At 47.7% G+C, this 23,465-nt stretch overlaps 1 protein-coding gene across 2 annotated transcripts in view; it reads left to right on the forward strand.

The window, feature by feature from the left end:
• Positions 1-23,465, forward strand: part of LOC119375661 (uncharacterized) — a 315,585-nt gene that overhangs the window by 12,709 nt on the left and 279,411 nt on the right. The window contains exon 2 of one of the 2 annotated variants that reach the window (XM_037645895.2): positions 11,125-11,151. The exons of the other annotated variant lie outside the window; for it this stretch is intronic. Coding sequence (XP_037501823.1) covers positions 11,125-11,151 — 27 coding nt within the window. The remainder of the gene's footprint in view (positions 1-11,124; positions 11,152-23,465) is intronic. 2 annotated transcript variants of the gene reach the window in all.

Raw genomic sequence — 23,465 nt, forward strand, 5'->3', positions numbered from 1 at the left:
TTTTTCGTGCTCTCATACACCACCAACCAGCGGCGTCACCCGGGTGGTGGGATTTATTGGGCTTCAGCCTGATTATCATTTATTTAATTACTTATCTTTTTATGACCCTCAAAATGTTAGCAGAAGCAAGTTTGATATCGGGCTCTACACAGATGGCTCAAAAGTGGATGATGACACAAAACATCAACTGCTAGCTTCTCCTTGGATTCCTCCGCCATGCTATATGTTTAAGTCTATGAACGATTTTAAGCAGAAACGAATGTTTACGTGGCTTGGCTGGACAGGTACCGATGGCTTAGCTTCTCAGCGCTTCAAGAGGGTGCGTTTTGCCGAGTGTGTGTCCTTTTTAGCAGAAGTGAGATTGGCAAGGGCCAACATGTGCGCACTAAGGCCCTCGTATCCAATCCATTTCAAAAGTGGAAGCACGCCCTCGAAGTCTTCGGTGCACATGAAGTCACTAAATATCACACTGACGCTCATCTGGTAGCCGATAGTTTTCTTCAAACCTTCTCAGGATGTGTGCCCAGTGTTGTTGATCAGCTGGACCATGGCAGGCAAATTCAAATAAGAGAGATCCGAAGGAAGTTACAGCCTATTGTTGAAACAGTTCTCTTTTGCGGGTGGCAAGGTGTGGCTCTCCGTGGACATAGAGACAGTGGTCCCATGGATTCAAGCACAGCCTCCTCTACAAATACAGGCAACTTCAAAGAGCTGCTTCGCATGCGCGCGGATTGTGACGACACAGATAAAAAAAAAGCATTTGGAAAGTTGCCCAAATAAGGCCTCATATTTTAGTTTATATGTACAAAACCACATTATAGAAATCTCTGCTGCAATCATCAAGGAAAGCCTAGTCGCAAAAGTAAACGCTGCAGGCTGCTTCTCCGTACTTGCTGATGAAACGACGGATGTTGTGGGTATCGAGCAGCTTACTGTTTGTGCAAGGTACCTTAATAAGGATGCGAACGGAATCGAAGAAGTGTTCTTAGGCTTTGTGCCAATTCACGACCAAATGGCCGGGCCCTGGCCGACACCATCATAAGGCTCCTTATAGAAATGGGAATTAACATGCAGCATCTCCGTGGTCAAGGCTACGGTGGTGCAAGTTCGATGGCCGACAAAACGAATGGTGTTCAAGCTGCTGTCCGTGAGAAATATCCAGCCGCACTCTATGTATTCACTGCGCGTGTCACTCCCTTTATCTAGTTGTGTGTGCAGCGTGCTCCATCACAGACATTCGAAACTGTTTTGGGACTCTGAAGGCGACGTCAGCCTTTTGTAAATCTTCTAGCCGCTCACACGTTTTGCGAAAAGTGATAAGTTTGAGCTGTCCTGAGCCTACAAGGCAGCGCCTTTTCGGACTATGCGAAACGCGCTGGGCCGAGAAGCACGATGCAGTGCTTTCATTTGTGAGCCTCTTTCAGCCGTTGATCGCAGCATTAGAGGAGACTAAGTTTAACGGAAATGGCGAAAGTCCAGTGCAGGCAAACAGTCTAATGTTGGCACTCTTTTCACCAGCGTTCCTTGTAAGCCTGCATGTGACGGAACACGTGTTAGCACTGACTTTGCCACTGTCAAATAAGCTGCAGACGAGGAGTATCGACATGAGCGCTGCCATTGACGAAAGTGATACAGCAGACAATTGAAAGTGACCGCAAGAACACGAATGTTTCTTTCTCAAAAATATTTGCACAAATGCAGGCATTGGCAGAAAAACTGAATGTGGAGATCACCAGCCGTCGAGCCGGTGTCCGGAAGCAAAACCTTGGGAGCAATGCATTCGAAAGTGCGGAAGAATATTTTCGCAGAACCCTGTTCATTCCGTTCATGAACCACGTACTAGCCCAGTTAAACCAACGGTTCGAACAGCACAGGACACTTCTAAAGGACTTTTCATTAATTGTATCATCCGCAATACCACCAATGCAAGATGATCGGGAGAAAGGAGCAGAAAATCTCCTGACCGTTTTTGCGCATGACGTCGAAACGAGGGCTGGTTTTGGAGAACTGCGACTATGGTGGACAAAGTGGGCGAACAAAGCAGCAAACCAGAGCCCCGGTAGAGGAACCGATGCCCTCTCTCATTGCGACAGCAGGTTCTGTGCGAATGTGTACAAGCTACTCCGGATTCTAGTCACCCTTCCAGTGACCACTGCCAGCGCAGAGGGAACGTTTTCAAGCATGAGGTTACTTAAGAACTACTTACGCTCCACGATGTCTGAGGAACGCATGGTTGGCCAGGCACTTCTGTACGCCCACAGAAATGTCGACATCAGCGTGTCGGAAGTCATTGACCGCTTCGCTAAGCTTCCTCGCCGGGTCAACGTTGTCCTTTGATACCGAGCAGGACAAAAATCAGCGCAAACGAAAGGAAAAGACACTACTGTTGCAGAGTTCAGGTCAATGAGTCCGTAATTCTGACGCAATATTATTGTTCACCACCTTTTAAAGCCGTGAGGATTTTGTACCTTTTAGCACTGTGACCTAATATAAACATAAGAATACGGGCATCAGGTGGACATTACCAGCCAATCGACAGCTTCACCTTGTTCACTGAGAGGTCGGCATACGCGGCGTTACCAAACAAATTCAACTATTGAGAAGCCGTACTAACAGCATTGTTTGTTACTTTCATTTGTCGTTCTTGTTCTTCATTGCTTTTTGAACTAGAAGCGGCAACCTTCCTTTAAATTGAGTGCACAATAGTGGTTCGCACTTTTAAAACAGTTTTGAAGTAGTTTCTTTCGTTATTTCTGCGCTCTTCCTTTATAGTTCTGTTTACATGGTGCGTCCGAGACAGCAGCTTGGCCCAAGGACATATCAGTTGGCCATTATGTATAGTGATCATTGCTTAGTTCCGTTTATTGATTGCATATTTAAATGTACATTTGTGAAGTTTTGCGTAAGCATACTGCGCACTGTTTCCGGTGACTTATATTTTGCCCGTATTCGAGGTGTACTTTCCCATTCTTGCTTTTCCTTGGCCGCATCATTTGTGCAAAAAGATTAACATTTTGCGTAAACAATCTGCATTAAAATCCTGGTTATTTCGTGGACTTCATTTTTTTGTTATCGGGCACCTCTTCAGTTCAAAGCTGATGCAGTTCCGAAGTTTACGTGATATTTGCCGTACCTGTTACACACACACACAAACACAAATATTGAAAAGATTGAAGACAGTTATTCCTGGAAAGATTTTGCGGGCATGCCAACATAATATTTTTACGAAAAAACACATTTCTTACTCGTTCCTAACAGAGGGCAGCATTCAAGAAGTGATTTGCAGCATCTAATACAAATTGTCACTGGTAATACATATTAATGGTAATACCAGTGACAATGTATGTACATGGTAATACATGTACATACCCACGCCGCTTTTGGAAAATTATGAAACCGGACGACAAAACCACAGTCTCTCTTTGTGACACTTCTGGATCCCCCGTTGCCGACTGCGACGTTCCATCCGTCAACTCTGCATTTTGTTCAGTCTTTACTAACGAACCTAACAACGAACTTCCTGATTTTCCGCATTTTGCTTTTCCGCCAATGCCAAAGATTACATTCAATTCAGAGGGAATTGTAAAAGTTATTAACCAATTAAAGAACTCTTCGTCATGCGGTATAGATGGCATAAACGCCAAAATTCTGAAAAATACTAAACATGTATGTAGTTCCATATTGTCAATCATTTTTCAGCAGTCACCCGACACAGGTGAAGTCCCATTAGACTGGAGAGTTGGGAAGGTCTTTCCGTTCTTCAAGAAAGGTGACCGCTCATTTGCACGTTACTACCGACCAATCTCGCTCACTAGTGTTTGTTCAAAGATCATGGAACACGTCATCTTTTCTCATGTTGCTACATTTTTATCATCCGTAAACTTCTTTCACCCAAACCAACATGGCTTTCGTAAAGATCACTCATGCGAGACCCAACTAACATTATTCCTGCACGACATTCACCTTCATATGGACCGTAACATCCCAAATGACACACTGTTCTTAGATTTTGAAAAAGCCTTCGATATGGTACCCCACTCCCGTCTCCTTCAAAAAACCTCGCGTCTAAACCTTCATCGGCATGTTTTTAACTGGATTAAAGCATTCCTAACAAACCGTAAACAATTCGTGCATGTTAATGATCACTCCTCCGACCTCTCGCATGTCTTGTCCAGCGTGCCCCAGGGTATCGTCCTAGGGCCTCTTTTATTCCTAATATACATTAACGATATTCCGCTTTCCGTTGAATCTAACATCCGTCTTTTTGCTGATGATTGTGTCCTCTACCGCCCTATAAATAACCCCACCGATGTCTCCTCTATATACAGCATGACCTCTCACGCATTCAGCAGTGGTGTACCACCTGGTTGATGTCCCTTAATGCGAAAAAAACATTACTAATTTCTTTCCATCGTCGCCGAAACCACACGCCGGCTACTTACACAATCAACAACTGTCATATAGCTGCTACTGACTCGATTAAATACCTGCGTGTCCATCTTTCGAGTAACCTATCTTGGGGCGACCATATAAATCACATAATTCACTCCGATAACCGCGCTCTCGGGTACACACGCCGTAACATTTCCATGACACCACCTTCCGTAAAACTACTCGCTTATAACACCATTGTCAGACCAAAACTTGTGTATGCAGCTGCTGTCTTTGACCCCCACCAAACTAATCATATCGAAATACTTGAGTCAGTACAGAACCGAGCAACCAGATTCATTGTTTCAGATTATTCCCGCTACTCGAGCGTCTCCGCCCTCAAATCCCAGTTAAATCTTTCTACCCTCGCTCTTCGTCGTCGTATTGCACGTCTCTGCCTTTTTCACAGATTCTTTTATTCAACCCCGCGTGACAACCACCTCATCCAGCCGGTCCATCGAGGTCATCGCACAAGTCATCCAAATGCTGTGATTCCGCCATGTGCCCACACCACCTCATTTCAGCAGCCCTTCTTTTTGCGCACGACCCGAGACTGGAATGACCTTCCGAACGAAGCAGCAGTCATCCGCGATTTTGCGCGCTTCAAAAATGCCATCCAGGAAGCAGACTCAACCACATCCTAACATACACCTTCATCGATACCGCCATTTTATGACGCCCACCCCTCATGTAAGGTCCCATATGGGACCTTTGAGGATATAATAAATAAATAAATAAATAAATAAATAAATAAATAAATAAATAAATAAATAAATAAATAAATGAACAAATAAATAAATAAATAAATGTTATTCATATACTTAGTCGTTCTAAAAATTCAATGAGGAGGTCGCGCTGCAACGTGAGCCCCCCCCGAACAAAATTCCTGGCTACGCCACTGGCTAGGTGGGACGGTCGCCAGTGGAACTACGGACACAGCCCAGCGCAAAAGCTGCTTCCCATCTAAAAGTAGGCGTTAGAGTTGTTTTTAGGGGCGAAGCTCCTTAGGGTGTGGGTCTGTCCCTCCTCTGTAGTATGAAGTAGTAGTAGTAGTAGGTAGCCACCTCTAGTTCTTGGAGTGTTCACTAGATGGCGCTATCGTAGCCACCTCTAGTTCTCAGAAAGATCCCTGGATGGCACGAAGGCGCTCGCTGCGTTGCAGATGCGTGCTCTAGTCCCCCCCCCCCTCTCTCTCGCCTCGCGACGCCGACACTCCGCGCTCGCTGCGTTGCAGATGCGTGCTATCCCCCCCCCCTCTCTCGCCTCGCGCGGCCGATGCAGGCAGCCTCTGCTAGCGACTTTCTTGATTGAAACCGACTGCTCGCGCTGCACAACCGTTCACTGACCACCCCGTATATATAGGCACTGGATTTTGACCTCCAAGGTAGTGCCTCTGTGAGATTTCTCCTGTGCGTGATTAAACAATAAAAATTCACAGCGTACATGTAAAATTAAAGTGAGCTGCAAGTCGCCATGACTCTCATCAACCCTTTAGTATAAACGCGCCCGATCTCACGTCGTTGATGATGTACTGGGCAGAATTCACGGAAGATTCACATGTGACGCGTGTCATTGGTGGAAGGCAATCGCTCGATTTAGTGCGGTGACGTACGCCAGGGGGACCGTTGTAATGAAGGGACAACGTAAACCAACAGTACAATAAAAGTTTGATGTTTATATATACACGGTGTTTCTCACGTGTTTACTTGATCATATACTGGGCGAATTACTCGGAGTATTCACGGTTTACCGATGATTTCCTCCGGAGCTTCGCCCCACTCATCATCATTCACCCCGTGGATATGCTGTGGATTTCTTAAATTCGAAGCATTTCTTAGCGAACTTCTGCGACTTTGAGCGTATCTATCTATCTATCTATCTATCTATCTATCTATCTATCTATCTATCTATCTATCTATCTATCTATCTATCTATCTATCTATAGGCGCAGAATTGCAGCATTGCTTCACCACAAAGCACATCGTGAGACAAAGTAGTGGTCGTCAATGGGCGATAATAAGATAGCGCCATTCCTTTTCAAGTAAACAGCAGATATTTAAGGCGTTCCGTAAAGTATTGTATTTTTTAGAGTATTTTTTCGCTACCTATGTTTCACCCACTACGGCAAAATTCAAATCACTGTAGGGTCATTCCACGCCAAACGTCCCAGACATTGCGCTCGACCCTCTCCAATTGTATTGTAAAAAATTGTGGACGTTCATATCAGTGCACTATTTGCCCTCGAAAATTTTTTTTCTGAAAAAAAAATTTTCTTGTCTGTTACAGTGGTTTGAATTTTGCCGTAGTGGGTGAAACATAGGTGGCGAAAAAATACTCTAAAAAATACAATACTTTACGGAACGCCTTAAATATCTGCTGTTTACTTGAAAAGGAATGCCACTATCTTATTATCACCCATTGACGACGACTACTTTGTCTCAAGATGTGCTTTGTGGTGAAGCAATGCTGCAATTCCGTGCCCATTTTGATTATTTTTAAAAAATTCTACGAATATTACAGACAAAATAGGACTATATCACATGGCTGGATAGTTAGCAGTAAGCGTGTCAAAAAAGCATTGAAGTCGATGACCGAGTAGTTTCGAATTGGAAGGGGCGCAAACATTAAAAAATGTGTGAAATGCTCCACGTTCAGGCACATGTAGAGTGGTGATGCAGTCCAAGTAAAAATGCACGCTTGGTCTCGTTGGGAAGAGTAAACAAAGGACATTTATTTGTGAAAGTTTCATCGGAGTGTTTTTTTGTTTTTCGCAAGAAACAAAAATTTATGTTGAGCGTTCGCGGCGTGCCTGGGCGCGGGCCCGTAAGTCCGCTTCACTGCGCCGCCACTGTTCCTTGGGGCAACGGAAGTATGCAGCGCCCACGCGGGTAGCACGATCGTGTGCTGTTGTGAGTTTTCACGTTGCTTAAAACTTGCAAACAGTGTATATGGCTGGCAGAATGTTTCGGAAGGGCACTAAAGGCTGCCGGTTAGTAGTCGGAGCAGAGAACGATTTCATTGCCACGTCACTGCATGCACACATACGACAGGCGCAGAGCTTGGGTTGTGTTTTCCATCTCTGCGGAGGTTGCAGTTCTTACTTCCGTTGCCGACGTATGGTCTTCGCCACTTCAAATGCCTGTGTTGCTGAGTGGGTGGTGAGCCCGGGATTAAGAGTGGTCAGTGGTGATGGCACGAAAAGGTGAAATGTGCGCGCACCTTTGAGGGAGATTGTAGGCTCAAACCTTGCTGAGAAAACTTTCTGCCACGCTGCATGCGATGCTTTCATCTTAGTAATCGCCTTGCGATTACTAAGCGAAGGCGATAGACATTTAAAAGGACGAAGCGGCCTTAAAGGCGGCTTCGTCCTTTTGTATACTTATCGCTTTCGGTTTCCGTTGTACAGGCTCTCCGTCTAAAATATGACACGATAGCAGTATACTCACCATTCGCAATATTTATCTTACGCGCTGCCAAGGAATGCGGCCGAAAGACGAACCTTCGAGTGCCGCGTGCTCGCTCGGCGACGCGATCACCGGAGCAAAGTTCGCCTCTTCCGAAGATCCGAGCGTAAGAATAGGTAGCACCATTCGGCTCCGAGGCACGAATGGCGCGAGTCACGTGCAAGCGAGCTGTCCATAAAAAAGAATTATAAGTGTATTCCCGGTGCATGTTAGCCACCTTTATTATATAATAATATATTTTAAACGAACCATCACTCGTTTTCCCTGACACTTCGTCGGCGGCACTGCGGAAAGCCGAAGAATGCGTGTCGAAGCGTGAAAACTCACAGCAGCACACGATCGTGCCACCTGCGTCTGCGCTGCATACTTCCGTTGCCCCAAGGAACAGTGGCGGCGCAGTGAAGCGGACTTACGGGCCCGCGCCCAGGCACGCCGCGAACGCCCAACATAAATTTTTGTTTCTCGCCAAAAACAAAAAAACACTCCGATGAAACTTTCAGAAATAAATCTTTGTTTACTCTTCCCAACGAGACCAAGCGTGCATTTTTACTTGGACTGCATCACCACTCTACATGTGCCTGAACGTGGAGCATTTCACACATTTTTCAATGTTTGCGCCCCTTCCACTTCGAAACTACTCGGTCATCGACTTCAATACTTTTTTGACGCGCTTACTGCCAACTATCCAGCCATGTGATATAGTCCTATTTTGTTTGTAATATTCGTAGAATTTTTAAAAAGTAATCAAAGTGGGCGCAGAATTGCAGCATTGCTTCACCACAAAGCACATCTTGAGACAAAGTAGTGGTCGTCAATGGGTGATAATAAGATAGTGCCATTCCTTTTCAAGTAAACAGCTGATATTTAAGGCGTTCCGTAAAGTATTGTATTTTTAGAGTATTTTTTCGCAACCTATGTTTCACCCACTGCGGCAAAATTCAAATCACTGTAACAGACAAGAAAAATTTCTTTTTCCAAAAAATACTTTCCGAGGGCGAATAGTGCACTGATATGAACGTCCACAATTATTTACAATACAATTGGAGAGGGTCGAGCGCAATGTCTGGGACGTTCGGCGTGGAATGACCCAGGGACGACACACCACAACGATGTGCGCACTAACATGGAAGCAGAAGAATACAGAAACGCAGACAACTAGCTGTTTCCAGCTCGTCAACAGACTCGATAAAAACACAGTTCTTCTTCGGACCGCTAAAGTTTGGGCTCAAGGCACTGGAAGTAAAAACCTTGTAAGAATGTTGATTGATGGGGGCAGTCAACGCAGGAGAGCACTTCCAAGAGCTTCGCTCAGTTCACGTCGCTAAGACTAAAAGCAAAGAATCAGTGAGGATTGTAGACATCGAATTAAAGGAACTGAACTCGACAAGACAATTGCGGAAGATGGACGAGTCCTACAAGTATTTACAAACAGCGACGGCAAAGTTCGTTGATGCACCGTGCGCGCTCCTGCGGGCGCCACGTTGCGGAGAGCGGTACAGATGTTGTACCACCTACAGTCTGCTGGGCAAACTTCGATATCTTGTAGACAATCGACTTCAAAGAAGCAAACCCGGCGCAAATTGTTCGGGCTGGAGCTGTTAAATAATATTTCGGAAGAGCAGCGAAAGCGAAGTGTCAAGCGAGCGTGGACCCTAGCGCGCGCCCGCATTCCGTTTTTAAAGACGATAGTCTTTCTTGGGGAACTTAAACGCAGAAATTTTGGTCTGTCTTTCTGTCTTTCTGTTTGACGGCACGTCACTCGATTCAGCCACCCGGCCAAAGTTGAACCACTTGCCCAAAGGCCAGCCATCTTGAACGGCTGACTAGGTTCATACTTGTGTACACTGTTGATCAAAAAGCAAACATTACGCATATATGAGGCGCAACATCACTAGGTAAGTATTAGGTGTTGTGTTCCTTTAATAGAAAATACATAGATACGTAATTCTAGAGACCCTAGTTTCTTAAGCTGCGCTGAAAATGCGACTGCGCTGAAACTTGCTTTCCTCCGTGCCCTTTGCACGAGCTCATTGTTGTGTTTTGGTTTCGGTTCAGTATTGCACTGTACGAATGCCATGGGGCGCCGCTCTGGCATTCCTGTTTTACCCAGGCGACGTGTAAATAAAAGAGTGCGTGGAGAGTACTCGTTGAGTGCGGACGTTCCTTCTGCTTCGGCGCTTCGCGCCAAACCGCGTGTTCGTGCTGGCTGGCGTCCCCGCCGGTCGCGTTGGTCCCCGCCGGTCTTCGCCTGCTGCTGGGCCGGGAGTACCAGCCCGCAACACAGCACTCATGTTTCCCGACGTATTGCCAGATGGTGTCCATATCTCACGCAGCGCCTCTTCTATCGTCTTTAGACGACATTTGCAGCGAAGCACGCAGATACGCGGCCAATTTTTTAGTCTTTTAACCCAGCGTCAAATAAACGAGACGTTCTCTACTTGGGCTCCGCTCCTGGTTTTCAACAGTACGACTTCGGCTCCGCTCCCTGGTTTTCAGCAGACTTCATGATGAGGCCACAAATTCTGGCCATCTGTTACATCACGATGACGCCATGAGGTGACGAATTATATGATCGTGATTTCTGCATCACTCGCGTTGACGGCGACGGTTCTTTTCGTGCATGATGAGGCATCTCGGGCTTTCGCCTTAATAACTGGAAATGACCGCCGTCGCAAAATTGAAAAGCTGCTCCACGCAACGAACGAATAGGAGACGACGTAGAGAGGAAAAAAACATCCATGGAAAAACCAATGCTAGCACACGAATATGTGACGCGTTATCTTTCATCTCTGCCCTATGCTGGTGATATGCGAATTAAAACAGTTCCGATTTTATCCAAAGAAAGGTCTGGTTTTAGGATCTATCTAAGAATGACACTCTCGGAGATGTCGCGTCGATGTTGAGCATTTTTCGCTGATCGATGACGAGCGAGAAGTGGAAATTACCCTACGCCTGATAATAAAATCGTATAACCATCTTACCACCCCATGTTTCCCAAAAAATTCTGAAAATATCCTACTATTACGGTTTCCCTACAGTTGGCAACACTGAGTGGCACGCTGACAGCAGTCGTCGATGGCACATCCGGATACTAGTTGCGCTGGCTTTGAACACAATGCACACAGAAATCGTTCGTGAGCGTCTGAATTGAGCACTAACGTGATATTTTATCGATAGAAACTAATGGGATCCGTCTTTTTTTCTTTCCCATGTCTTTCCTCTTCGGCAGGCCACCAAACCTACAACAAGGAGCCAGGTGAGTAATTTCAGGAATTCTGTTTGGGAACGACTAAAAACCAGAACGGTCTAATGCTGAAAGTCTAGCTCAGATGGCAAGTTGCGGACCTACAATAGAACGGCTGCCCACTTCGGCAGCTTCATTCCAACGTTAACGAAGATGTTTGCGGCATGGTCTTGTAGTTCGCAAGCGTCCGATGCAGTAGAAATACTAGTGACCATGCCGTCCACATAAAAGCAACTGGTCAACTTCTCTGCTGCTCGGCGATACATTCCGGATGCGCACGGTAAGCGGTGCTGCTGTTCTTTCAAACCATTGGAACCTCAGGGCGTTCCTTTCACACGGCTTGATTCCACTCTGCAAGAAAACTTTCTGGACGTCAGTCCCGACTCCGAAATTTGCTTTCCCGCAAATCAACTTTGCCTAGAGGGAGATGCTTCTTTGTCGTATGTTACTGCGCCTTAACGCTTTTCCGGGAGATGTTTGCTTACCTAAAGGACTTTATAGAGTGCCCGTGTGTCAGGGACTCTCATAACGGGCTCTTTTATTATAAGAACTGGGCTGAACCTTAAACTTTTCGTAGTCAAGTTTCCGCACACGCCGTATCGTGCCCGTGAACTTGAGCCATTTAGCGTGCACAACGTTTAAGCGTGCGAAACATGGGGTTTTCGATAGAAACAGTACAAGGTGCGCAGGAGCTGTGTTAAATTGTGTACTCGCCGTGCTGGTCTAATGGCTATGGTACTTCACTGCTGAACCGAAGGTCGCGGGAGCGAATCCCGGCCGCGCCGGCCGCATTTCGATGGAGGCAATATTCTAGAGGCCCATGTGCTTAGTTATATTTAGGCGCACGTTCAAGGGCCCCCGGTAGTCGAAATTTTCTGAGCCCTCCACTACGGCGTCTCTCGTAATCATATCGTGACTTTGGGGCATAAACTCCCAACAATTATTATGTGTTCAAATGTGCAGGGCAAGGTAGGCACATAGCTAGGATCTTATTTTCGGGCGTGGGTGGGTGGGGGGGGGGTTATTTCTTTTGTCCATGTTTAAATTAACGCTGTGTTTTTAAGATGCAAGCCTTCGTCCAGGAAAATCTTTCCATGGCAAAAAAAAAAAAAAAGAAAGGAAAAAATCCACGCATATCCACGAAGTGAATGATGATGGGTGGGCGAAACTCTGGGGATCGCTCGGTCATCGTGAATCTCCCGTTTGTTGTTCTTGCCGTTTTGCCGCCGTTTCCCGCGCCCTGGCCTCCGGAGTAGTAGCTTGTCGTCGGCGTTCCCGTTGAGCCGCCGCATGCCGCGCCTTACGTTCGTTTTTATCCATGGCAGAAAGAGAATATGTGGTCGGGTACGCGCTTACATACACATTTTCACCGCAGCGTCCTCTCGTGTACTTAAAGTGACATAAAGAGTCGATGACAAAGCTCGGTCTTACGCTCCATAATGTGTATGTTAAGTCGCCGACTAGTGTAAAGGGTTTGTACTTGTAGGTGTTTTATATTGTTTTGTCAAAATTACGATTGTTGTTTGTCTATTGTAAACCTTTTAAATGCGAAGCTTTTCTTAGCGAAGCTTTGGCACTTTGAGCGTTTCTATCTATCTATCTATCTATCTATCTATCTATCTATCTATCTATCTATCTATCTATCTATCTATCTATCTATCTATCTATCTATCTATCTATCTATCTATCTATCTATCTATCTATCTATCTATCTATCTATCTATCTATCTATCTATCTATCTATCTATCTATCTATCTATCTATCTATCTATCTATCTATCTATCTATCTATCTATCTATCTATCTATCTATCTATCTATCTATCTATCTATCTATCTATCTATCTATCTATCTATCTATCTATCTATCTATCTATCTATCTATCTATCTATCTATCTATCTATCTATCTATCTATCTATCTATCTAGCTAGCTAGCTACCGCCTACGTATGGGTGCTCTCATGATCGCCTCCTTAACTTGGTGTAGACCAAAATTGGCATGGGGGGTGCGGGTAAGAGGATTTGACGAATATGACTGTCGGGTGATGACATCAAAAAATTCGGCGGATCCCACCCGTTGTGGGAATCGGCTTCATGCAAAGGAGTCAGCGAGTACTTCTATGCTATACTTTATGGCTTTGAGCCAAGCGTTACGAAGTGGATCGACGTGTTTTTCTAAATGTAGTAGTTGTGTGCACATGGTGGGCTTACCAGGCACGTCGACAACAGAAGTGTTTAAAGGGTAACTTATGATGCGACGTAACGTCAGCACTCACGTTAGAGCACATCCGTCAGTATTGGGCGCGAGGACATACCGTGGCGCCACCATGCGGAGGCATCCCTGTGACGTGCAAGGTTGGATTGCTCCGCCAGCCCTCTGCCGCTCAGCCCGCATCGCGTCTGCTTTTTTATTATTGTTGTTGTACTTCACTTGAAAGAAATCAGTAAAATACTGCTGCGGCTTCATCACTGACTATACGAAATGCTAAATAACTGCTCAGAAAAAAAATGTTACGTCCTCATAATGCCTTGACAGCGTCCTGACTGCCGGCGTCGTCCGCTATGGCCACCGATATCGAAACCACGGGGGCCGAGCACGCTGCTTTTGTAAAAGGTAACGAATCATTTTGCGTCGAATGGGCTTTAGCGCGTGCTTGCGGCAAAGAAACATATTTTTTGCTGCAAGAAATGCGGGCAACTGTGCAACTTCATTCGTTGTAGGTTTGCACATAAAAACGGGGCGCGGTTGTCACACAAGCATGGGCAAATTTACATTCCTGTTTAGTACACATGGCCCTATGAAGCACGATGAAAGCGGTTTCTCCGCCCTCTGAGAAGCTATCCGGTATGCTTAGAGATTCATGTAGCCGCAACCTTTCTCATATGATTGGAGACAAACGCACGAGAACCGCACGAGAGCCATGTAAGATATACCGTGGTTGTAGCCAGATAACATTTCACATGAGTTTGTCTGCGGCACGATTTTAATATCTATCTGTTGCTTCTCGTTGCGCATTTTTAAAGACGAAAGTCTTTCTTGGGACAATTAAACGCAGAAATTTTGGTCTGTCTTTCTGTTTGTCGGCACGTCCCTCGATTCAGCCACTCGGCCAAAGTAGAACCACTTGCCCAAGGGCCAGCCATCTTGAACCGCCGACTAGGTTCATACTTGTGTACATTGTCGATCAAAAAGCAAACATTACGCATATCTGAGGCGCAACATCACTAGTAAGTATTAGATGGTGTGTTCCTTTAATAGAAAATGCATACATACGTAATTCTAAAGACCCTAGTTTCTTAAGCTGCGCTGAAAATGCGACTGCGCTGAATCTTGCCTTCCTCCGTGACCTCTGCACGAGCTCATTTTTGTGTTTCGGTTTCGGTTCTGTATTGCACTGTACGAATGCCATGGGGCGCCGCTCTGGCATTCCTGCTTTACTCAGGCGACGTTTAAATAAAAGAGTGTGTGGAGAGTACTCGTTGAGTAAGGACGTTTCTTCTGCTTCAGCGCTTCGCGCCAAACCGCGTGTTCGGGCTGCCTGGCGCCCCCGCCGGTCGCGTTGGTCACCGCCGGTCTTAGCCTGCTGCTGCGCCGGGTCTACCAGCCCGCAACACAGCACTCATGTTTCCCGACGTATTGCCAGATGGCGTCCATATCTCATGCAGCGCATCTTCTATCGCCTTTAGACGACATTTGCAGCGAAGCACGCAGATACGCGGCCAATTTTTTCTAAGGTTGTCGCACGGTGCATTTTCGATCGCCACCAAGCCACATTGGGATGAAAATTTTCGACGACTGACTCCGTTATCCAGCTTGCACAAAGGGACCAATCGCGATCGAAAAATACGGTCACAACCAGGCTCGATTGCGGTAGCAAATGCACCATGTGCCAGCCGGCCGTATTACTTGCGCAATTGAATGACCATGCTGCAAGGTGTAACTTACCGTGGTCTAAATGGCAATATTATATTGTTGTGAAAATACCAGCGTCCAGCATTTATAAAGCTTCATTGATAAACAGCATGACACTTCGCGGCTGCTGCTAGATGGTGAATCAGTGTTTGAAGATGACACTGGCTATGGGCTCATTTTACATAAATAATCTATAAGCAAGGAACCCTATGGCCTGAAGTCGAGAGTCTGACGGAAACCCGTGTGGTCGGGAAAAAGCACGAGGACAAATAAAATAAACACGAGGGCGGGAGGGGGGGGGGGGGTCAAACAGTGGTGGTAGTTACGTCGGCGAGACAGCTAACTTCCAGCAAAGACTCAAGCAGCACATGTATGACGTAAGAAAGGTTTCATCGGACGCGCAGGCCGAGCACGCAGAAGCAACAGGCCATGAAATAGACTGAGATGAGGCAAAGATAACAAAAAGAGAAAATAACTGGCTTTCTTGGCTTTATCTTGAATCTCTGACAATCTAGACAACGGCGCACACGCTTAATCGTCATGACGGCAACTTTCCACACATGTCCGCACGTTGCCTACGTCATAATTTAAAACATATATAACCGGACTGTTTGCGCATTCATTTTTTACTGTGAACAATGCTGCCGTGAGTATTCGTGTTCGTTGTCCATTTTAACACCAAAGGCATTTTAACACCTGGCCCCTTCGCGTACGTAGCGCACTGTGACACGGAGCAGAAAAGTACCATGCCGCCGATAACTTTTGCTGCACTTTTCCGGATTTTGTAGCCTCTAGGGGTCCACATACAAGAAGTGAGAGCAAAACAACGCTGTTCAAAAGCGAAATCGCGGTTAAAAACAACGCATTCAACCGTCCGCTTCCCTTCGACAGAGCGAGGCGAGGTCACGTGATCCAACCCTGCACGTCACAGCGATTGCAGCGCCCGCGTTTCCAGTGGTGGGCCTCGCGCCCAATTACCAAAACGAAGTGCAATTTACGCTGAGATGACGTGAATATCGTACGTAACTTTCGTTAGCGTATTCCTCCGGGGTCGAGCAATATGCTTCAATATAACTTGCTGAATCATAGGAATACGAATGTAATGTTTATTAGATTACCAGAAAAGTGGAACCAACACTAGAACCACAGATGTGATATGATGCCTGTATCGCGGGAGTACATATGTAGCGTTTACTGCTTTCTTGTAAAATTAGATAGCCAACACCACAACCACAACTGACGGTGCACCGGCATTACGCCTGCATAGGCTGTTTTTACAAACCAGTTTTAAATGCGAAGCATTTCTTAGCGAACCCCTGGCACTTTGAGCGTTTCTATCTACGTATCTATCTATCTAGCCGCCTACGTCTGGGTGCTCTCATGATCGCCTCCTTAACTTGGTGTAGACCAAAATTTGCATGGGAGGGTAGGAGGATTTGACGAATATGATTGCCGGGTCATGACATCAAAAACGCTAAAATCCTGTCACGTACGTCGCCAAACCCTTTCCACTAGACACGTGTGGCACATACTCGTTTACCACGGGCCGCGGTGTACGGGTATGCGCCACAGGTGATTGACAGTTTATATCTACCCAGGGACGGCAAGAACAGACATCGGTAACTTCAATGCTAGAGCGTTAAGGAAAACCAACATCGGCAGCGTTGACTCAACGAATGGAAAGAATGAAAATTAGGATCCCAGCAGGAATCGAACCCAAGCATTCTGCGTGGCAATCAGGTGTTCTACCACTGTGCCACGCCAGGTCTATAAAATGGTTTGGAAAAATAGCCTACGCAGGCGTAATATCGGTGCAACGTCAATTGTGGTTGTAGTGCTGGTCATCTAATTTTACAAGAAAGCAATAAACACTACATGATACTTCTACGATGTGTACTCCTACGATACAGGCGTCATATCAGATTAACGTCTGTAGTTCCAGTGTTCGCTCCGCTTTTATGGCAGTCTAATAAACATTACGTTTGTATTCCTATGATTCAGCAAGCTATATTGAAGCATTGCTCGACCCTGGAGGAATACATTAACGAAAGTTACATATGATATCCACATCACCGCACCGTAAAGTGCACTTCGTCCACCAAAACGACGCAGTGTCCTCTTCATTTCTTACGAGACTGGGCGATGGCCTCATGCTGACCGAGGATGACGCCAAATAGACCGATCTCACCATATGATCTGCGCATGCGCGACTTTCCGACAACGGCAAGGTGGAGTTCTCCTGAGCGCTGCTGGTGCGGCTGCTTGCTGCGTGCTTCAGGTATATTGGCGTTTGGCCCGAACCCGCGGCATATAAGACGATTGAACGCGGTGGAAAACTGTGCGGACCTCCAACGCATGTTATTTTATTTCAGGTTACACTGCATATCTTAGCGTTAAGAAAAAAAAGCAAAGTCGACACTGCTTACAAGTGCACAGGGCGTCTCGGCGTGTTGATGCGCTTGTGTCGCTTCGCTGAGTACATAATAATAATAAAAAACGAGAAATCACGTTCCTGTTGTCATGAGAGCAAGAATCTTATTTAGTGAACGTGAGCACGCGAGCGATACACGTTACAGTTTTCGGAAAATAACTTGCCCAAACTAGAGCTCTTCGCTACTACGAAGATGGAAAAAAAAACTGACGGGACGAAAAAAAAAAACGCTTTTCGCGCTTCTTTTTTGTCGAAGCAACACTTTCCATGTACACTGTGTTATCAACACAGGACTTCAATCACAGTGATGCGTTAAACGTGAACGAATTTGAAAGAGTAGCCGTGAAGCAGGTTGGAAGTGCGTCCGCGGGACGGCGGCTGGACGCATGCCGTTTGCAAAAGTTTAACGTCACGGAAATCTTTCGAGCGGCAAAATATTCCCTACTGCACAAGAGATGGATCAGTCAGTAGATGTTTTGGCGTCACACACAATGTGGCGGATGAGCAGTAGTCCGTTCCGGTCAGCGGCGGCGGATTCAGCGGATGGCTGGGCGCCGATGTTGTCGCTCGGCCTGCCGCATCGAAACTGCAGTGTACGGCACGTTAAGACCCGCCCAAGCTCATAGAAGAAGCTAAGCTTTGGTACCGCTGTTGCCGCTTTACGTAGCGTTCGTGATAATATCGCATATTGAAAAGAATGGGGAAATTCCGGTGGCGGCAGCGATGCTGGCACGGCCGAGTTTTCACCGTGCACTCCATGGCGCGAGCTGTACACGCACAGTATATGCAGTTGTAAGCTTGGTTAGTGTCACAGGTCTCGTTCAAGCATTACACTTGAAAGTCGTCATCGCTCTTGGTGAGAGGTCGGTTTAGGCATCGCTGTATACTTAAGCGATCACTGTTTGCCCGGAAAACACGTTGTATCCAATCTGCCGCCGCTCGCGGCGATCGCCAGGTCGAAGGGATCGAGCACACTTTGAATGAAGTTTTGCTGTCGCTGATCGGCCCGTCGGTCGTGCGGAAAGCTAGTTATGATGCAATGGGGCACTGCTAAACTACCACGCCTTATACACACGGAGTTCACAAACACGTTGAACAACACGCTGAAAGTGCGCGGTAGTTGCCACTCTGTCCGACTTCGTTGTCTGCAGGTCGCACACATTCCTGTCGGAGCTTGACGTGCTTTGAAAACGCATAAAATCCGAGTCCTTTTGCTTCAGGCTTCTGTTGTAGCATCCCAGCACACAGCACGTGAACCCAACCATCGCGATTCATCCAATTACGGCCTCTAAAACTCGTCAATGCAGCTCGCCGATGCACCAGCTGAACGCAGCTGAACGTACCGAGTACTCTATGTACCGGCATGCACTGCGGCAGCGGTGGCGTAGTGCAGCTCACGGTGAGATCGGTCTATTGATTGACAGCCGCTTTGTAGACTAGGCTACGTAGGCCACATACGCCCAGGTAATCTACGAATACGATACACACCATCCACTGATGTTGGTCTACGTAGCACTATCCAGGCATACCGCCTCAACGGCCTATATACCTCACCAACGCGAAGGGTGGCTTCAGGTTCCGACATGTCGCAGGCTCTGCGACAGACAATTAGTCGACGAAATGACCGAGGCATCCACGAATTCCAACAGCTCTACTATACCACATACTTCACTACACATGGACCCCTCGTCACCACGATCACGACCAGATCCTATTACAAGTCTTGACCAGCTGCTGGTGCTCAGTGATCACGGTGATGATCCCCTTGTTCAAGAACTGTCAAGAACTTCTTGCACACATGCGCACGTGTTCGTGAAACGTGCGTGCGTTCTCGGGACACGTATAAGCACTACATATTAGCTTACGGCTTTCTGGTGTTGGATACCCAGGTTGCGATTGGCAGCGTTACCCAACCGTAAGCAACTGGTTATATAACACATGTGTGGCTCTTAAACACATATGTGTGCGTATAAAATTTATACAAATATTTAGCGTCATTTTGTAACGTGTCGCTCAGTAAAAAAAGTTACGCCACAGTCACCTACCCGCCGCATGCTTCGCATAACATCGACTCCCACGGTACGTGGGATCTGCCGAATTTTTTTTAGACCTGGCGTGGCTCTGTGGTAGAATACGCAGAACGCTTGGGTTCGATTCCTGCTGGGATCCTAATTTCAATTCTTTCCTTTCGTCAGGTCAACGCTGCCGATGTCAATTTTTCCTAACGCTCTCGCATTTAAATTACCAATGTCCGTTTCTCGCCGTTCCTATAAACTGTCAATCACCTGTGGCGCATACCCGTACACCATGACCCGTGGTAAACGGATATGTGCCACACGTGTCTGGAAGAATGGGTTTGACGACGTACGCGACAGGATTTTCACGTTATTCATGTCATGACCCGACACTCATATTCCTCAAATTCTCTTACCCTTCCGTGCCAATTTTGGTGCGGCTAGATAGATAGATAGATAGATAGATAGATAGATAGATAGATAGATAGATAGATAGATAGATAGATAGATAGATAGATAGATAGATAGATAGATAGATAGATAGATAGATAGATAGATAGATAGATAGATAGCAGGGGCGTAGCCAAGGGGGGGTTGGGGGGGTTCAAACCCCCCCCCGAAATTTTTCAGTTTTGCTTGGGTATATAGGCACGCACTCATACAAACGCACGCACGAACATACATGAAGTATGGTTGAACCCCCCCCCCGAAAAAAATTTCTGGCTACGCCCCTGATAGATAGATAGATAGATAGATAGATAGATAGATAGATAGATAGATAGATAGATAGATAGATAGATAGATAGATAGATAGATAGATAGATAGATAGATAGATAGATAGATAGATAGATTGACAAAGGTTCTCTAAGAAATGATTCGCATTTATTAACGTCAAAATCCTGTCGCGTACGTTGTCATACACGTTCCTCCAGACACCTGTGGCACATACCCGTTTACTACGGGCCGCGGTGTACGGGTATGCGCCACAATTGGCAGTTTATATAGGAACGGCGAGAACAGACATTGGTAATTTAACTGCGAGAGCGTTAAGAAAAACGGACATCGGCAGCGTTGACCCGACGAATGGGAAAAATAAGAATTAGGATCCCAGCAGGAATCGAACCCAAACATTCTGCGTCGCAATCAGGTATTCTACCACAGAGCCGCGCCAGGTCAGTGAACTGGTTTGGGAAAATTACACCATCTCCCGCTAAAGGGGACCATGAGGCGATGCGAAGCAGCGTTACGGCATGTCGAGCCCGCGTTTCATCCGTAGCAGTTTCCGCCGACGTTGCGATTCGGTCCTTCACGCCACTGGCCAGAAATCCTGAACTCATCGTCACCGCCACGTTCTCTGCTCCAACCAGATACCACCTGCATCCAGGTGGGCCCACTTTTCGGCAACTTCTGCTTGTTTGATCTCCACGCCGACGCCACGCCGCGCTAGACCTCGTCCAGTTAGGCCTAGCTCCGCAACGCCCGGGTTTTCCCGGTGCGATGCCGGCTGCCACCACGGTTACGGGCTACGACCCGTCCTCGCTTCAAGTTGTGACGATGGAGACCACCTCCTCGGACCAAGGCATGCCCTCGGAGAACGAATATTTAGCTGACATGGTAAAACTCTGGGAACGGAAGCAATCCCAGGCCGCGGCTCCGCCCAAGGGCAAAGGGTCGCGCGCCGTTGCCCAGCAAAAGGCGGCTACCTCCGGCTCGTCCTCGCGCCCGTCTCTACAGTTGGTGCGCGCACTGCAGCTCCTTCCTCGCCAATGCGTAAAGTCAAGTGGCGACCCCGCCATACACCTCGTATCTCCCGTGATGACTACATCGTAGTGCTGAAGCCTCGCGCTCCTTTCGAGCTCAAATCCGTCCTCCCGCCCGATCGTGCCGGCGACACGATTCGTGCTTACCTGGGAGAACACTCGCCTAGCACTCTCCACGTGTGGCCAGTGTGGGACCAAAACGTTCTCGTGTGCAGTATCACCTCGTTATCTATGGCGCAGCGCCTACTTGGGGATATCCAGTTGTTGGTGGGAGACCAGCAGCTCCCTTTTCGAGGCCATGCCAAAGCGTCCGGGGAAATCTGCCGGGGTGTCATCACCGTCAACCCGGCTGAAACTCCACAGCGCATCAAATCGGAACTCGAATGGTCGCAAAGCACTATCCTGGCGGTCCGCAAACTCGGAGACTCTACTGCAGCGGTGGTGACCTTCGAGGGCACGAAGCTCCCCCGCTTCATCTTCTACCACAGTGTCGTGGCCTACGTGCGCTCATACAAGGAGACCATCCCGGCCTGTTCTCTCTGCGGCACCATTGGGCATCGACCCTCCGTCTGCCCGCGACCCACTCCCTGTCGCTGTACCCGCTGTGGCACTCAAGTCCAAGTGACTCCGGAAGGCCTAGCTCAACATGAATGTAATCCGGCATGCCTCCTCTGCTCCGGCCCGCATGAAACCGGTGCTCGGGGATGCTCAGGGAAGTACCGGAAACCTACACCACCATCGACCCCAAAGCCGACTGCACCCTCGTCGACGGGCCTGCAAGCGGCTTCCCAAGCGAAGCCTGCCCTGGATCACCTCTCAACACCTCGGCAACCCCACCGCCGGGCACCTCAGTGCACTACCCGCCGCTTGTCGGGGCATCACCTCAGGTAAGCAGCTGGGCAGGGATGACTGCTCCTCAGCCTCTCCTTCCCTCCCCTCCTCCTCCTTCCCCAGAGCTCTCCGCTCTACGAAAACAGAACGCTCTTCTTCAGCGGCAAATCGCAGCTCTCACTAAGCAGGTCGCAGCACTCGAACTGCAACAACAGACACCGGCAGGACCTCCCACTGCTACCCCATCGGTTGAACCCGCCGCCCTTAATCTTAGCCCTCCTGCTACGCCCAACCCGCGCACTCATCCCGCTACCCCGATCACGGCGCCGGCTGCTCCTCCAGCTCAGGGGGCACCTCAGAACCTTCCTCATATAGACCAAACGCTACCATTAGAGGACCACATAAGTCGCCTTGAAAATGCTGTCCTCTGCCACATGTCTACCATTAATTTACAACACATTGTAGCCGAGGTGCTTCAGGCGGTTCAGGCCTGGGCTCTCACCCAGTTTCGCACCAAATCAACTCACTCGCGCTCGGCCTCTACGGGCAGCAGTTCTGCACCGCGTCGACGCAAGGTTGCCGGTTCCTCTTCCCCGGCCCTCAACCCGGCCTCCGTCCCCCTTCCCGCTCCGCAAGGCCAGGGGCAGGGCATGGAGGATGACCCATAAAACTTTTGACTTTCGTCATGGCGACTTCATCATCGATACCTTTACAATTATCTCAATTCAATATTGTTACATGCAGTGAAACTCTAGGGGCTTCGGGAACAGGCGAAAGCGCGCACATCTTCTCCTCTTCCTTCAATCTCGGGGCTCTCTTCCGGCCGTCATTGCCCCCCAGGAATCCGGTCCAAACCCTACCCTCTCGAGCTACTGATCCTATATAGGCGGCACCACCACCAGTGTACTTGTTCATAAATCATATACGGCTGTTCAGGTCGATCTAGACCTTAGCCTCCCCTACGATTACTGCATGATCTCCGTTCTTCCCCAGACGCACGGGGCTCCATCAATTCATATTCTTAACGTGTACTGTCCCCCGCATCTTCAACGGGTGACTTTCGCGGAACTCTTCTATCGGGCTCTCCAGGCGGCGGCTCGGCAACCTCTAGCGGCGGTTAGAGATTTCAACGCTCCTAGCCCGCACTGGGGATACCACTTTGAAAAGCCTCGACTCTTGGTTTCACATCGCTCACCGACCCAGCGCATCCCACACGTCTGGGCAATTCGGTAACACGCGATACATGCCCAGATCTCTCACTCACACGTAACATTCGACAGGCCACGTGGGAGAACCTCGAAGACACTCTTGGTAGTGATCATTTTCTGCTTAAGATCGCCTTTCCGACGCGGAAAATGCGCCAAATGCGCCAAAT

This window comes from Rhipicephalus sanguineus, chromosome 11, assembly GCF_013339695.2.
Source record: "Rhipicephalus sanguineus isolate Rsan-2018 chromosome 11, BIME_Rsan_1.4, whole genome shotgun sequence".
Taxonomy (NCBI): Eukaryota; Metazoa; Arthropoda; class Arachnida; order Ixodida; family Ixodidae; genus Rhipicephalus; species Rhipicephalus sanguineus.